The following is a 17296-nucleotide window of genomic DNA, read 5'->3' on the forward strand; positions in this document are numbered from 1 at the left end:
GGTATTTAGTTTCACTGGTTGCTGGAGCAAGTCACGTGAACATGTTCTTTCCACACAGGAAGAAGGCAGAGCCGAGGTTCTCTCTATGGTGGAGGAGGTTGGACGCAAGGTTATCTCCTCAAGGGAGGAAGGTGGGGAGGTTGGACGCAAGGTTATCTCCCTATGGGAGGAAGGCGGTGCCAAGGTTCTCTCGATGGTGGAGGAGGTTGGACGCAAGGTTCTCTCCATAAGGGAGGAATGCAGAACCGAGGTTTTTTCCATGGTTGGTCATGCACTATTGTGATGTAATTTTTTTTTTTGAGATAACAATTTTAGTAATTAAAGACACTATGCAAAAGTGAAAGTAAAGAGACATATAATAGTTGGCTAGTTAAGAAAAATACTTGGTGCATTTCCTAAAAAGAAAACGAGGGCGACGGCGATGGCGAAAATATTAGGGTTTTGATATGTGGTGGAGTAGAGGTTTTCGGATTCTTTCCTTTGGTTATTCTGGTTATCTATGGTCTTTATTCGGTGGATCTACTGGGTATATTTGGTTCCCATTCCTGGTTTCTCTTCTCGTGTTTCGGTTCTGTCTTTTGGGAGATCGTGTGAGATCTGGTAAATCGGGTGGCTTGCGATTGGGTTTATGGCTGTGGCCATGGGATTTGATTCGCTGGGAGATTTTTGCTTTTATGATTCAAGCAGGGCAACGAAGGTTTTGGGCGAATCTTCTAATACGGTGGGATTCGGCTCACTCTGCTTTGGCGGGAATCGCGTGGTTGTTTCATTTACGAGATATGCTGATCTTCTTCTTGAAGAGTCTGATTTGGGTGAGGATTTGGTGGATCTTCGTGTTTGATTTTTGCGTAATGGAGATTTGTGGAGATCAGCGACTAGTGCGAGCTGGTCCAGATTTTCTTTGGGATTTCCTCTTAATGGTTTGGTGGAGTTCTTTCTCCGAGATTTTCATCAAAGGAAACAGACGGGATATGCCAATTCTCATCTTGAAGAGGTCGATTTGGGTGGGGATTTGGAGGATCTTTGTGTTTGAGCTTTGCGTGGTTTTGCTTCGGGATTTCCTCTTACTGGTTTTGAGGTGTTTTTCCTCAGAGATGTCCACTAAAGGCAATAGATGGGATTGTAATCTTTCTTTGGTCCGATTATTACAGTGTTTGGGTGTTGTGATTGTGTTTTTGCCTTACATTGGGTATGATTTGATTTTCTGGTTCCTCACCATTTATTGGAGATTGCTTCGTTGGTGGGATTTGTTGATATCGGGTTTAAATGGGCTCTTGAGGGAGGTGATTTTGCGAATATGTTCTGCGGATGGGTATAAAAGGGTATCTCGAGGCAGTGTTATCAGAAAGCAAGTGCAGTTCAAGTCTCTTTCGGTGTTCTGTCTAGCTGTGCAATTTTCTCTCTCTCGTTTTCTTGCAATGTCGCAGAGTGTTGTCCTTGGTCGTGGTTTGAGTTCTAAGGGAGCCGGTCCCTCGGTGGTGAAACCTAAGGTGAAGATACCGTTCTTCGATAACTCTACTCTCATCGAGGGTTATTCCAAGACAGTGGTGGGTCGGTGTTTGAATCCGCATGCTCAAGATATGAAGTCCCTTCTGGTGATGTTTCCACGGTTCTGGCATCTTGAAGGCAAGGTGGTGGGTGCAGACCTTGGAATGGGGAAGTTCCAATTTGATTTCGATGAAGAGGAGGAAATCACTGAGGTCATGAAGATGGCTCCGTTTCATTTTGATAACTGGATGGTCTCGATGGTGCGTTGGAGGCCCACGGTGGATCCTTCTTATCCTTCTGCTGTCACTTTTTGGGTCCGAGTTATGGGGGTGCCGTTCCAGTTTTGGGCTCCTCCAACTTTTTGAAGTATCGGTGAAGCTTTGGGGTCTGTTGTAGAGGTCGACATTGATGGTGGCAGAGTACAAGTCACGGTGAATGGGCTCAAACCCCTGTGTTTTGAGACGGAGATTGAGTTCTTTACTGGTGAAGAAACCACTGTTTCGCTCCGCTATGAGCGCCTCTTTGGGTTATGTCGGAGGTGCTTTAGCCTGTGTCACGATGAGAAGCACTGTCCACCTCTGTAGGATAATGATGCTGCTCCGGCTGTGCTCCCACATGATGAGGCTGGTCGAGGGTATCAGAGTTACAAAGGTGCTGTTACAGTTGATAGACAGCGTGGTTCTGGGCAAGAGGGGAGCTCACGTGGGGGAAACAAACATAGGTCCAGGGGGGAGAATTCCCATGGAGATGGTAAGCGCCCTTTTGAGGGTAAGGCTGGTCGGGGTTCGCAGTCCAGGACTGACACAGCAGTTGGGGAGCCCGTGACTAAGCAGAGACGGTTTCAACCTCGTTAGCAGCATAAGGATGCTAAGCCCTGTCGGGAGACTTCTGTGGTTACGGATGCGCTTCCGGTGCTATCCGAAGATGTGGACATCCCTCTGGTGGCACGGATTGTAGAAAGGGTGCCTGCGCCTGCCCCATTGGCGCGTAGGGCTTTGTTTCAGGAGAGAGAGGTTGCTGATCCGGTTGTACCAGCGGTAGATGCTACTGTGCCTGCGGTATTGACCCATCCAGTGGAGGAGATCCCTCGTCCGACAATCACTGCAGTCTCTGTCGCACCTGCTAACGCTATGGTGCCAATGGAGGAGGAGGTCTCTGTTGGGGAAGGAGCTGTTACTGGTGGTGATGAGAGCTCTTTACTGGCGGTAGAGGAATTTGCGATGGTGCATCTGGAGGATAAGGATGAGAGTTCATCAGAGGTTCGTGTTGGAGGTTCGACGTCTTTTGGCACTGACGCTGCATCGGATATTGTGCAGGCGGATGTCCCTGAGGTTGCTATGGGAGAAGTTGAGCATGATGTTAGTTCTCCCTCTAGCGAGGATTCTTCCACTACGGTTGCGAACAAGGGCAAGATGGAGTCGGGGCCTCCTCTTGTGGGTGATGAGGATCCTTCCTTGGTGGAGAAGACGCGTAAGGGTAAGGGTGCATTGGGACTCCAAGGCATGGAGTCAAAGAAGCTGACTGTTTATGTTCGTACTCTGCGTAAACGACCAACTCTCAAGGGTAATGCTAGCACTGGGCAGTCTACTCTCCCAAAACCACAGGATGTGGAGAAGGGGGTTGTTGGTAGGACTAAACCACCGATCCCAAAGGTTGCTAAATGAAGGTTCTAAGTTGGAATTGTCAAGGGCTTGGTAACAAAGCCACAATTGGGTATCTTAGGGACTTATGGAAGAAGCATCGTCCAGAGTTCCTGTTTCTTTCTGAAACTAAGCAAACTTTTTCTCATTTAGAGTCTTTTGTTGGTCATTTTGGTTATTCTCATTTAAAAACTGTTGAACCAGTTGGTTGTAGTTGCGGTCTTGCCCTTTTTTATTATAATAATAATAATAATGTTTCAGTTTTATTTGCTTCAAATAGAATTATTGATGTGGAAGTTGGTTACAAAGGCAAACTAATTTATCTTACTTTTGTTTATGGTGATCCGGTTCCCAAGAACCAAGATTTGGTTTGGGAACGCCTGACACGAATTGGTTTGACCAGGGATGCTCCTTGGTTTTTCATTGGAGATTTTAATGAATTAAAAGGTAACCATGAAAAACGGAGTGGTAAATTACGCCATGCTTCTTCCTTTGTGCCTTTCAATACTACGATTCGGCCTTGTGGTTTGTTTGAATTTCCCTCTCTTGGAGATAGTCTGTCCTGGAAAGGGTGGCGGGATAAGAAACCGATCCGCTGTTGTTTAGATTGGGCTCTGGCGAATGAGGGGTGGCATGATTTGTTCAAGAATTCCTTCACGGAGTACCTACAAATGATTGCCTCAGATCATAAACCTCTGGTCGCGGTTCTTGAGGATCGGGTTTGGGGTGGAAATAGTGGTTTTCGGTTCGACCGCCGGTGGCTGGATAAAGAGGGTTTTTTTTGATGCGGTTGCTGAGGGCTGGGCCTCTTCAACGGGCCCTGGAGCCTCTTCCACGGTTGTGGATAAAATCATAACGTGTCGTCGGGCTATTTCCCGGTGGTGGAAAGAACAACTTCCTTATGGAAGGGAATCAATTGAAGATCTGAAAACGAAATTGGCAGCGGCCCAGGAGAATGATGGTACCTCGGTGGAGGAACTTGCGGAGCTTACTTGGCGGCTGCGGGAGGCATATAGGGATGAGGAGGTTTATTGGTATCAGAAAAGTAGGAGTCGGTGGATGCGGTTTGGGGATCATAACACTGGCTATTTCCATGCTCAAACAAAGCAGCGATGTGCCCGGAATCACATTGTCGGTCTTCATGACCACCGTGGACATTGGTTAACGGAGGAAAGGGATATTCAGAATATCGCGGTCGCCTATTTTGAGGATTTATTTACATCTTCGGATCCCTCTGATTTTGAGGAGATTCTGGCGGAGGTTCAGCCGACGATAACGCAGGAGTGTAATGACTTCTTAACTCGGGAGGTCTCCGGGCAGGAGATCAAACAGGCATTGTTTATGATGCACCCGGATAAAGCCCCTGGCCCGGATGGGATGACGGTTCTCTTTTATCAAAAAGCATGGCAAACGGTTAAAGCAGATTTGGTCGTCTTGGTAAACTCCTTTATGCAGGACGGGACTTTTGATAAAAGGCTGAATGTGACGAATATTTGTCTTATCCTGAAGGTGGACAAACCGACTAGGATGACTGAATTACGGCCGATCAGTCTTTGTAATGTTGGGTATAAAATTATTTCCAAGGTTTTATGAGCAAGGCGTATGATCGGGTTGAATGGTCCTTTGTGGATCTTCTTCTCCGACAGCTCGGATTCTGCGATAAATGGGTGTCTTGGATTATGAGTTGTGTTACGTCGGTCCAATATAAGGTTCTCATTAATGGTCAAGCCCATGGGTCCATTACCCCTTGTCGGGGTTTACGGCAGGGGAATCCTCTTTCGCCCTATCTTTTTATTCTCTGCACAGAAGCTTTAATTGCACAATTCCGCAAGGCGGAGCAGATGAAACAAATTACGGGTATTAAGGTTTCAACCGCTAGTCCGGCTATTTCCCATCTTTTATTTGCGGATGATAGTTTGTTCTTTTGCCGAGCCAGAAAGGAGCAGTGTGAGGTTGTGCTTCGGATTCTCAAGAAGTATGAGCGGGCGTCCGACCAGCAAATTAACTTTCAGAAATCCTCCGTCCAATTTGGGCACACGGTGGACCATGGTCTCCGAGAGGAGTTAAAAGGGGTCTTAGGGATTACGAATCTAGGTGGTATGGGCTCTTATCTGGGAATTCCCGAAAGCCTAGGTGGGGCTAAGACGCAAATCTTTTCTTATGTTCAAGATCGTCTACAGTCCCAGGCTAGCAGTTGGCCAGCTCGGCTCCTTTCCAAAGGAGGCAAAGAGGTCATGATCAAGTCGGTAGCAATGGCAGTTCCTACTTTTGTGATGTCGTGTTTTCGGTTACCTAAGACGGTGACACGGAAGTTAACTAGTGCGATCTCCAACTATTAGTGGAGCTCCTCTGGTCAATTGCGGGGTTTACATTGGGTTGCTTGGGATAAACTATGTCTAGATAAAAAAAGAAGGAGGCTTGGGTTTTCGGGGTTTGGACGATTTCAATACCGCACTGCTGGCCAAGCAGCTGTGGCGATTGATTTCTGTCCCGGAGTCGCTTTTTGCACGGGTCTTTAAAGGTCGTTATTATAGGCATTCGGATCCTTTGGACCTGATTAAATCATACTCACCATTCTATGGATGGCGGAGTATCATCTCTGCTCGCTCTCTGGTTAACAAAGGACTTATTAAACGGGTAGGATCTGGTGCTTCCATCTCTGTATGGAATGATTCGTGGATCCCTGCTCAATCCCCGAGACCAGCTATCAGCACAGGGTTGTCATCTGACCCTCTGCTGTCCGTTCAAAACCTTATTGACAGGAATTCAAATTCCTGGGACATGGCTTTACTTTCGACTACTTTTGTACCGGAAGATGTTGCGTTGATTTCTGCCTTACCGCTGCGGTTACCGGACAAACCGGATACGCTAGGTTGGCATTTTACTAAGTCAGGACAATATACGGTTAAGTCAGGGTATCACCTCCTTAGGTCTAATACCGCGGACACGATTGTTCCGTCAGTGTTAGGGCCCAACTATGTCCCTCTTCAGGTTTTTGTGTGGACAATCCAGTGCCCGCCAAAACTCCGCCATTTTATGTGGCAGGTGATTTCGGGTTGCGTGGCGGTCACAGCTAATCTACGGAAACGTGGAATTAATTGTGATCCAATATATGGTCTTTGTGGACATGACGAAGAGACAATAAACCATACTCTTTTTGAATGCCCGCCAGCCAGACAGGTCTGGGCTCTGTCGCAGTTTCCAACGGCACAAGGTGTCTTCCCGTCGGGATCAATCTTCACAAACTTGGATTTTCTTTTCTGGCGGTTTAAGGATGTTCCTCATAAGGATAGATTCCCATGGATCTTGTGGTATATTTGGAAAGCCCGTAATGATAAAATTTTTACTAATTTGGACTCCAACCCAATCGCGATACTGCGGTTAGCGGAGGATGAGGCTAAAGATTGGTTCCAAGCTCAGGCAGAGGTTGGAGGGCCAGCTGAGGGGCACCCCCCCTTTGGGTATACTTTCTGATCGGGGCTTCGGAGTTCCACGGGTTCCTAGGTCTCCTTCGAGTTTTTTTTGCTTTGTGGATGGTTCGTGGAAAGTGACGGATCAGTTTGCTGGTCGAGGATGGTTCTTTGTTTTGCCCGGGAGGGATGAAACAACCATGGGAGCTTCCAATGTTCGGCGAAGTCTCTCCCCTCTTCATGCGGAGGTCGAGGCCCTCATCTGGGCAATGCGATGCATGATTGGCGCAGATAACCAATCCGTCATTTTTCTTACCGATTGCTCTGATCTGGTGAAGATGGTGTCTTCGCCTTCCGAGTGGCCAGCTTTCACACCTTATTTGGAGGATATCCAGGCGAACAGAGAGGAGTTTGTTTCTTTTTTTTGTGGTCTATATCCCTCGCATTCAGAATGGTAAAGCGGATAATTTGGCTCGACGTGTTCGTTCAGTCCCGCAACAAGTTACCTTTGTAAACAATTTCCCTTCGCAATGGCTCGTTTGAGTCAATCTTGTAAGCTGTTGTCAAAAAAAAAAAAATAGTTGGCTAGTTAGTTCATATGGACATTTTCTAGGTGGTGGTAAATGATATATTTATAACATACAATATACCGAGGTGTAAAAAATACACTTTTAATGGTAACATACATAAAACATTTGTATATGTATATAAATCAGTGTATTATAGCAAAAAGAAAATTTGTAAATAATATACAATAATTTTTAATATATTTTTTATTAATTTTAAAAATTTTAATTACAAAAATTTAAACCCGCACATCGGGCGGGTCTTTATCTAGTAGGTTATAAAGTTATAGTTATTATTTGATTCATTAGTTAGTTACAAAATAGGTTATGAGTTGGTTTCCTTAATTATACCGACATTTAGGAAATAAAATAATTACTTTACCTGCATTATTATTAATTACTAGCAATGAATACACTTAAAGATGATATTTCAAAGAACAATACAACTTAAAAAAAAATATATAGACAAATGAAACAATAAAAATAAATCTTTAAAAAAATATTTCTCTATTAAGCACGCCTGATAGAGTATATTTACACAACCATATATACTGTTAGGCAATTAAAGAAATAGAATAAAATCCATAGAATATTTTATATTAAAAAATATTTTATTAAATTTGGATTTGGGTCATTAGTTAGTTATAAAATATAATACTTAAAAAATATATCAAAAATGTTTTTTGGTAGATTATATAAGAAATAATTGAGTCATGGATATAAAATTAAGACATTAATAATTTAAATGCATTTAAGTTGTATCATTTGTATAATCATCATTTACAGGTTGACTTGATTATCGGTTGATATCTAACTAAAATCTTTTGACTTGATTATGGATCGATTGACTTAATTATTCATCAAATAAATAATATGTTTGTGAAAATAAGTTAACAATACAAGGGACACAAGTTTCTGCTAAAACAAATACGTACATGCATATATGTGTTAGAAGATAGAGTAAACCTTCTATAAATTAATAAAGTCGGGACCATGAAATTTTATTAATTTATAGAGGTTTTAATTTATCGATAAATTAATGTGACTTTCCTAATTTTTTAAAAAAAAGTATTAAAAATAAGATTTAATCTTTATAACTAATATTTTTATAAAATTAATTATAATGAAAATGACAATTATCATGTTTTGAAGATATACCACTCAAAGATTTTTATATAGTAAAAATATTAAAAATAAACTTTAATAAAAATTAATGTGTAGATATACATATATTTAGATAATTTTATATAATTATTAATTTATATTATTGATGGGACTATATATTTACAAAGGAGTTTCAAAAAATTATTATTTTATTATATTATCGAATAGTGTCCAAATTACACTAGTCCCAACTTGGGACCAGAAAAATTTATTAATTTATAGAGATTATTAATTTACCGAGTATTAATTTATATAGGTTCTACTGTAAATAGTAACCACCACCTCCAAATACAAGTTTGATTCCACATCGGCTAGTATGTACGAGTACAGGATAATTAAATAGATTAAGGTATATAAATTTTTATATAAAACATAGATTTTTTTTCCGTCAATAAAATACAAGATCAGATCAAACGAGCTAATTGGAAGGGTTAATGTTTACATTGGTGACTAAGTGCAAAACTGAAGAGACATGTCGTCGCTCTAACTTATCCGCTATACCATTCTGTAAACGGGGGATCAAAACCAAAGAGAAGGTGGTAAATTCATTCTTATCAGCTTCAATCTCATCCAGATAAATTCTGTTCAGAAGGCGAAAACTCCATCTTCACCAAGTCATAACAATCGGTTAGGAATATGACATTCTGATAATTTACGCTAATCATACAGTTCATTGCTTAAACCAGAGCAGCTGCTCAAGGTCTTGTGGAGGTACCTGATATATCATAGTTTTTACGGTTTTTAACCGTGATATAAATGTGTTTTTTGAGTATTTTGATTTGTTTTATAGGATGTTTTGAGTTTTTACAGAATTTTAGGATTTTGGGACAGAAGGAGCTGTTTCGTCCTTTTGAAATCAGCTGGTTCGTCCTAACCCTGGTGAGGAGTTTACTGAGCTTAACCAAACCAACTGGTCGGTCATTTGAAGATACATCACAGGTACGAAGTTCAGTTGCCTCTCCATTTTTCAGATTCTCGCTCGTACCCATTGTAGAGCAGTCAGTGGAAGTTGAGTGAATTTAACTTATACACAAGTTTTGTAAAATTTTAATTTTTAGAACCTCATTAGTTGGTCTACCATTCGAATAATAGACACCTTCATAAATTTCTAAATTTTTGATTTTGCTTTTTTTTTTTAAATAATAAAAAATGGTTAGACCCCTTTAGGGTTTCCTTATCTTAATGAATTCAATCATCAATTTCTTTGATCTCGTCTGCCTCCTTTCTCAATTTCTAAATATGCTTTATCATTGCTTTTGGGAGTTTACATATGCGTACCTAGAAAACAGAACTGATTCATCAAGATGTTGGAACTTATTTCTGACAAAGTGGCTTTGACCACTTTTTCAGTTTCAATATAACTTAACAAAATACTAATGCAAGGATCCTTAATGACATCAACACCAACAGCAAAAGCTAAAATCGGATCTTGTTGTGAATTGCGTCTCAGGAACCGAAAGAGCTCCGTCTGCCGCCGTAAGAACCGGCCGTGGTGGTAGTTGTTGTAGTGTCGACGTTCTTGGCCGTCCTCCTGCTGCTCCTCCGCTGCTGATCGAATTTGTCGGCGAAATCGACAGATAAAACAGAGTAAATCTCCATAACTCGAAAAATATTACCGTTGATTTCGTTGATCAGGGCAACGTTTCTAGCGACGTTATCAGGGATCCGAGACATGTGGTTTTCGTTGACCCGTTGTATCAACTCACGGTTCTGATCGAGAACGACTTGCGCGCGTTTGAATCCGTTACTCAACGTATCCCACACCTCCACGTCTTCTTCTTCTTCTTCATCACCGTCGACTTCGTTATTCATCTCCAGAGCTTGGACGGAGCGATCAATTTCTCAATTTGTTAATTTCTAAAGATATAATATTTGTCGGATGTTGAGGAAGAGATATGAATCGAGGCGACACGTGGAAGAAACCGACCCACGGAAGCGGTTGTTCGGGATCAAGAAGTGACGAGATTGCGTCAAGGACCAATGGGTAGTACAATGAAGTGTTTTGTTGGGAGGATCTGATTGGATATTTGGATCGGTGACGTGACGGTAGCGAAGAATTGTCAAATATATATATTTCTATAGAAAAAAGTGATAAAAAACCTACCTCGGACCAAAAAAACAACTGACCTGTTTTCCACATCTCGATCTTTTCCACAACATAAGTTACATAAGAAATTGAAAACATTTACTATCATTGTGAGTTTGTGACACTTCATTTTTTAGAACACATGTAGTAATATTAGTAATTTACGAACAAAAATACAACAAATAGAAAGACGCTAAATGAACTAGCATATTCATGGGTTAAATGTGAAACATTCCAAAAAAAAAAAACCAGATCAACCAACAACATATTCAGTGTGTTAAGTGTACAAAACTACCAAAAAATAGCACTAAACAGAGCAAAACAGAATTTTATTTACTTGGGTTTCTTTTTTTTTCGTCAATGTCAAGAAAAGCTAACTATAGAGGTCTCTCTGTGGTAAAACATAGAAAAAATCCTAACTACTACTCGTAGAACGGAACACCAGTGAAAAAGGCAGGCCAAAAATATGAAAGTGATATAACATAGGAGGACTTCTATCTTCTCTGGAAATTGAGGTACTTGATTGAAAGTGCAAAGCAAGAGAAGAAGAGAGCGCAAAAACAGACTAGAACTGCTGCAGATACACCCATCATATCTGGCTTGTAGCCGAAGTAAAGTTCAATAAACTCCTTCACCGTGCCATGGAACGTTGGCTCGTCGATGATGCTCTCCACATCACCAAGCTGTGAAAGGATCACTCCTTGAAGTGTCCACGCCACTGGACATATGTAATAGAACCATATCCACCACACTGGAATCAACTGAAGCACCAAAAACAAGCACATTAAAATAGGTTCTTTAATAGCCATGACCTCATCAAAACAAAGTTCTTGATTGTTCGAATGCACTAGCGGCCTTTCATTACTTCATAGAGTGAATTACTTACAGGTTTTTGGACGAGGAAACCAGAGAGGAGATTCCAGAGAGAGTAGAACGCAGAGGATATAACCGCGGCTAAGTGCTGATTCGGAGTGAAACCAACCGCCATCATGCCATAGAAGGTGAAGTAGGTGAAGGTGAGGAACATGAACACCAGATACAATATAAACTTGCCTGCGTTTTAATGTCATTATATTAGTTGATGCAGATATAGAAAGATTGAGTTTTACGAAAAAAAGAATCAAAGAAAACTTACTGAGTGTTCTTTCAAAACCAATGGTGAAGTATGTGATGACACCATAGAGGATGGTTTGGGTGAGAATATAAGGTACCTCCACAAGACCTTGAGCAGCCGCATACGGAATTGGAGCATACATTCCTGCCGCTTTCTCTCTGTAAAAAACCGTTCTTTCGATTGACACGACTGGTTGTACCGATGAAGCGTTACTAACTCCAAGAAATAGACAAGCCGAGTAGAGAGCCCCCATTACAGTGATTAAATCCTGAGAGGAAGTCCTCTTGGAACCAATGTCCCAGAAAACTGTGCCGAGTATAAGCGCAGCAATCGTTGTGAAGACCAATCTCACGAGATTGTACTCTGGACTTCTCCAGTAGACGAGGTTCTGTTTCCAGAGGCAGAGTAGAAATTGAGATGGTTGGTTCTGTGAATATCTTGAAGTAAAGCTTATTGGCTCTGAACCTTCTGGTGGAACACTGAGCTGCTTGATGTTTGTCTCCACTCCTCTGTACAACATAGTGGTTAGATTTTTAAAATTTTGATAGTGGTTTCTAAAAGAGATTCAAAAATGTAGCTATGGGTGTTGTGATAGTTACCTAAACTGGTCAGAATTCTTGTATAAATCTGCAAAGTCCATGTTATATTTCTCTTCCAAAGCAGGCGTAGTTACTTCAAGCATCCAAGTTGCTGGATTGTAACCACTTGATATTGCAGGCACTCCGTTAATCCCCTGTAGAGGTTTAGGGTTTGTCATATTTTTTACTTGCGGCACAAGTATCTGAGTGTAAAGATCAAAAAAGAAGAAGAGAAGGCCAAGACAAGTACCTGAAAGTAATCTACAAGAACTTGTGAGTGTTTACCCAATTTCCCACCATATATAACTTGTCCCCCGCGTTTCATTAGAAGCAGCTGTATTTTTGAGGTTAATCAAAAAGAGCACACACGTTAAGATCATCCATTGATAACAACAATTCATAACAGTCTTGTAATCCAAGAAAATTTATTAGGGCAAACCTCGTCAAAGGCCTCGAAAATGTCAATGCTTGGTTGATGAATGGTGCAAACCACTGTTCTTCCAGTGTCAACAGTGTTCCTTACAGTTCTCATGACAATTGCAGCTGCTCTTGCATCAAGTCCAGATGTTGGTTCATCCATGAAAATAATTGATGGATTTGCTACTAACTCAACCGCAATTGTTAGACGTTTCCTCTGTTCTGTAGAAAGTCCTGTTGTACCAGGTAACCCTACTAAAGCGTATCTCAGAGTATCAAGCTCTACAAGTCTCATTACTTCTTCCACAAATTCCTAAAAAAACATGAAAACATATTTTTAGTGAAATTATCCAAATCTGAACTAAATGGAGTAATAAAACTAATTCATACTGAGTTAGTTATTAACCTTCTTTTTCTCTTTGCTTATCTCTTTAGGAAGACGAAGGCTAGCCGAAAACCATAGTGACTCTTCAACAGTGACTTGAGGAGAATGTATATCGTTCTGCTCAACATACCCGGAGATCCTAGCAAACGTTCGTTGTTCTTTTGGATGACCAGAGATTCTAATATCTCCCTCTATATATCCACCTGTCTTTCGACCAGCAAGAACATCCATCAACGTAGTTTTCCCCGCACCACTTGATCCAACTAAAGCTGTAAGAACACCAGGTGAAAAGACTCCGCTCACATTTGATAACAGCTGTAGTCTTGTCTCTGGGACACCTTGAGAACGCATTTCCTAAAAAAAAATTTAAAAAGAAAAAGTCTTTATGTAACCATAGGCAAGAGCTGATACTACAGAAGTGAATGAAACAGAGAAGTGAATTTAAACCTTTGGCATATCAACATAATAGTTGACATTGTGGAAAGTCATTGTCAATGGTTGGAAGGGAAGGATCATTCCCTTTTTCTCACTTTTTCCTTGATTTGAATCTGACATTAAAGCATATTTGGTTTCTTCATTGGGATCGTCTAAGACAACTGCTCGAGCTTTTCTTAGAGCTGCAAGTGAAAAAAACAAAAGAACTAAGCCTCACAATACTGCTACACATATCTAGAAAAATAATCATTAGCAATAGAGATTCTCACGGTTAAGATAAGCCAAGGCGAGAGTGACTACGTTGTTGAAGAGAACTGCATAACCAATGAGAACCGCAATCCCAACCCAATACCAATTGTCATTTGTGGGAAAGCTACGTATCTTCAAAAGGTTGAATCCAATGGAAGTATCCGATATAGCGGACGGCTGGATGATATTTTAAAAGTGTATATATAATTAAGCATTGTATATTCTAATGTAAGTAATATTATAGCTACAAGAAGAGATTATTGAACACACCGTCATCCACCGTGTGGCTGTGAATTCATTGACCGCAATGGCACGTTGTCCATAGGATAGTGGCGAAACCCAAAAACCCCAAACCCACCAGGGTTTGATATCAGCTGTAGGAAATGATTAGAGTTTTATTATATAGCAACTCGAATCAACAAATAAATCTCTTGTGTGCAAGAAGTAGTGATAGTTAACCTTTTGGAATAACGAATCCACCAAGCAAGAACACTATTAAGATTGCTGCGGATCCGAATGTATTGGCAATGACCATATCCCTTGCTAGAGAAGCCATCATACGAAATAGACCGAGAGCCATTTGATGCACCGAGAAGAGGAGTAACATGTATCGGAAAAACCTAAGAAAACAGATAGAGAAATTTCATAAGGATTACAAAACTAAAATATTGATAAGTAAAAAAGAGTATTATTAGAGAAATGGTAATATCCGCAGAAATGACTAACCTGCCTGGTGAAGGAGCAAGTCCCACACTGTAGTATACCACACAAGTCCAGACAACAGCTTCAAGGATAGAGTAAGGCACACGCAACAGCCAGCTGGCTATAGACCATGACCAAGCAGGATGAAACGAGTTATCCCTTTGCTTGTAGAAAACCGGGAGACGCGATATCATGAGAGGCAGTTCAGAGAAACCATTAAACATCATGTGCACTAGTCCGAAGAAAAGGCAAGATAGGTACTCGTTGCCAAATTGTTCGTTTGTTGGGTGTAATCTTGTTCTCAAAAACACCGTGGCTGTGACAAATCCCACAAATGCAACCTTTAAGGAACACAAAATGTTACAGATCAGAAACATACAAGCATAAAGATACAAGCATAATGAAAATAGGTAGATTGATATTTACCTGGCATGTCCTAAAAGTGTAAAGAAACCTGTGCCGGTTGATCAATAGTATTTCTCGTTCAAAGCAAGCTTTAAGGTTTTCCCATCCTGATATGGCAAATTTTGTTCTGCACAAAGCTGAAGGATCCGCTGATGACTTATCAAATGGTGTGGCCAGCTTGGAATCCGCAGCATGCCCATATTGTGAGTTTCGGAACGCAGCCGCTATGTCTGAGACAGGAATGAACTGATATGGTTTCGAAGGATCTGCCCAGTATTGAGCTTGATCCTTTTTGGAAGTCACCTGCAATGCCAACATTATATTTGATTAGAGAATAAAATTTTTAGGCTACCATGTGAAGTTGTACTACTAAACTATATCTCTGAATCATATCTATGTAATGTTTTAGTAAATAACCAAAACTAAAATGCATGAAATAAACAACAAGATTGTAAAAGAGTTAGGATGTATACCTCTTGGAGAAAATCGGCAACACCTTTACGTGGTGGGAGACGGAATCCTAGAGACTCAAAAAATCCCACCACATCTTGTCGAGGGCCTTGATACACCATGTAACCTTCTGATAGAAGAATTAAGTCATCAAAAAGATCAAATGTTTCTGGTGCAGGCTGAAGAAGTGCCATGAGAACAGTTGCATCCATTAGGTGGACAAAGTTTCTGATGCATTTCACAATCTGAAAAGTTGTTGAGCTATCAAGGCCAGTAGATATTTCATCCATGAACAACGTTTTTCTTGGTCCAACAGTCATCTCTCCTGCATTATATATAGGTCAGGTTCAACAGTTTAGCACATAACAGAGCTGGTGGATAATTAAGTGAGATAGATATAAAGTTAAAGAGAGTGAAAGAGACCTGTTGTTACTCTTTTCCTTTGACCTCCTGAAACACCTCTCATCATATCATTACCAACGATTGTATCAGAACATACATCAAGACCAAGCACTCTAAGCACATAATCTGTGGAAACACTATGCTTTTCACCCTTGACAGAAGCAGCCTATATAACAAAGAGAAAGTGTCAGGCTTTGTTGTGTGGTCATTAAACATGATATAGGAGCTATATGACACTGACCTTCATAAAAGCGTCAATCTCAGAAGAAGGACGTATGCCCCTCTCTTTCTCTAATCGGGTTAGATCCTTCATGTAACCTATAACATCAAAACAGAAAATGTTTAAGAACATTTGACTTGATGAAGAAGTTTTTATAGTGAGTGAGTAGTAACACCAAATGAGAAACCTGCAAATCCTTCATTTGCACCCTGACATCTCGCAGCAAAATCAAGCGTTTCACGAACAGTAAGTTCAGCAATGTGGTTATCTGTTTGACTGATATAAGCTGAAGTCCTTTTAACATGGAACTCATCAAGATTCTCCCCATTGTAGGTAATGTTACCCGTTTTCTATAAAATCAAAAAGTTAAAAAGTTTATATATCATAAATACCGAAAGAAAAAAAAAAGTAAACAGAATCTTTGTATGATCAAATTACAAAACCTTTAACACAAATGCATGTGACTATTAAAAACTGTAACAGATACCAAAAAATAAGATGCATGTGATATATATATATATATATATATATATATATATATATGAACATAGTAAATAACTTCACGGGTTAACCAACCTTTAAACTCTTATCAAGTTTCCCTGCTAGAGCAAGTAGCAACGTCGACTTCCCCGAACCTGGTGGTCCTAGTAATAAAGTCATCCTTCCTGGTTTAATAATCCCACTAATATCTTTCAAAATATTCAGCTTGTGTTTCTTAGGCTTAATAATCATCAAACTGCTTAAGCAACGCTGCAAAACAACAGAGACAGAATCCACAATTAGAAATTTTTTAATTTTTTTTTTAAAAAAGAGAACTGTGTGGAATAGTCAGAAGACAAACCTCAACGAAATCACGAGAGACATTAACCAAAGTAGGCAAAGCTCTAATACCAGCTTGAACATCAGCTTCAATATTCAAATTCTCGAACCGGACTTCGATTTTTGGAACCTCCATACCAGCTCTATAGAAGAAATATTTAAATAAATATAATAATAAAAAAAAAAAAAGAATCCTAAAATTAGAAAACAGAGGAATTAATCGAAGAGTCACACACACCGATCAAGCCGTTCTTTAATAGCAGAGAGGAGCTTGTAATTATCTTGATCACTAGTCGCAAGAGCTTGACGAACAAGCATCTCACGATCCGCACGATCTAGTTTCTTCACATCAATCGTCTGAACAACGTTCCCGTCGGCGTAACCAGAAGTCGTCTGACTCTGCGTCTGAGACCGACGTAGGATCGTCGTACCGAGATTACTACCACCATGTCTCTGCGACGGTAACCTCCCGATCGCCGCCCACCGTAGATCCTCTTCATCTTGCTCAACAGTATCAGCGTTCGACGGCCGCGCGAACGATTCTCTACCAGTCTCGACGTCGAATTCGAAATACTCGCTCCCATTCGAAGCCGCCGCCATTGCTGCTCTCCGAACGAAGAAGAGATCGGAATCGAGATTTGTTCTTATCTCTCTCACTCTTTCACGATTTTGAGAATTTTTTTTTTTTTTTTTTTTTGTTACTCTCCGAAAAATCAGAGAAAGAGAACCTTTTTTTTTGGGACTTCTCTGTTAGATAATTTGATTC

The 17296-nt window shown here is 40.6% G+C and overlaps 2 protein-coding genes across 2 annotated transcripts; one reads left to right on the forward strand and one right to left on the reverse strand.

Moving 5' to 3' along the window:
- Window positions 1–3581: 3581 nt before the first annotated feature.
- On the forward strand, window positions 3582–6602 carry LOC147943673 (uncharacterized). Its single transcript, XM_087512312.1, has 4 exons — window positions 3582–3596; window positions 3813–4712; window positions 4895–5428; window positions 5529–6602. Exons 1-4 carry the CDS (start codon window positions 3582–3584, stop codon window positions 6600–6602), a joined length of 2523 nt encoding a protein of 840 aa, XP_087368438.1.
- A 2896-nt stretch (window positions 6603–9498) lies between these two features.
- LOC104789189 (ABC transporter G family member 31) lies at window positions 9499–17296 on the reverse strand. The gene is made up of 20 exons (XM_087450009.1): window positions 16769–17296; window positions 16553–16673; window positions 16288–16461; window positions 15899–16061; window positions 15733–15809; window positions 15513–15657; window positions 15113–15414; window positions 14661–14942; window positions 14259–14575; window positions 13992–14152; window positions 13803–13906; window positions 13553–13709; window positions 13296–13465; window positions 12870–13202; window positions 12486–12776; window positions 12297–12380; window positions 12068–12201; window positions 11490–11977; window positions 11241–11407; window positions 9499–11115 (listed from the first exon to the last, which is right to left on the reverse strand). The coding sequence occupies exons 1-20, from the start codon at window positions 17128–17130 to the stop codon at window positions 10849–10851; spliced, it is 4299 nt and encodes a 1432-aa protein (XP_087306135.1). The 5' UTR covers window positions 17131–17296; the 3' UTR covers window positions 9499–10848.

Source organism: Camelina sativa, chromosome 5, assembly GCF_030686135.1.
Source record: "Camelina sativa cultivar CO46 ecotype springtype chromosome 5, ASM3068613v1".
Classification (NCBI taxonomy): Eukaryota; Viridiplantae; Streptophyta; class Magnoliopsida; order Brassicales; family Brassicaceae; genus Camelina; species Camelina sativa.

Excerpts from the sequence above, each read along its gene's own strand:
- LOC147943673 (XM_087512312.1), top strand. Across the intron at positions 4,713-4,894 it reads GGTATAAAATTATTTCCAAG|GGGAATCCTCTTTCGCCCTA; the intron begins GTTTTATGAGCA and ends GGTTTACGGCAG. Across the intron at positions 5,429-5,528 it reads GTTTTCGGTTACCTAAGACG|ATAAAAAAAGAAGGAGGCTT; the intron begins GTGACACGGAAG and ends AACTATGTCTAG.
- LOC104789189 (XM_087450009.1), bottom strand. The coding sequence starts at position 17,130 with ATGGCGGCGGCTTCGAATGGGAGCGAGTATTTCGAATTCGACGTCGAG. Across the intron at positions 14,153-14,258 it reads CTTGCTCCTTCACCAGGCAG|GTTTTTCCGATACATGTTAC; the intron begins GTTAGTCATTTC and ends CTGTTTTCTTAG. Across the intron at positions 13,907-13,991 it reads TGGATTCGTTATTCCAAAAG|CTGATATCAAACCCTGGTGG; the intron begins GTTAACTATCAC and ends CATTTCCTACAG.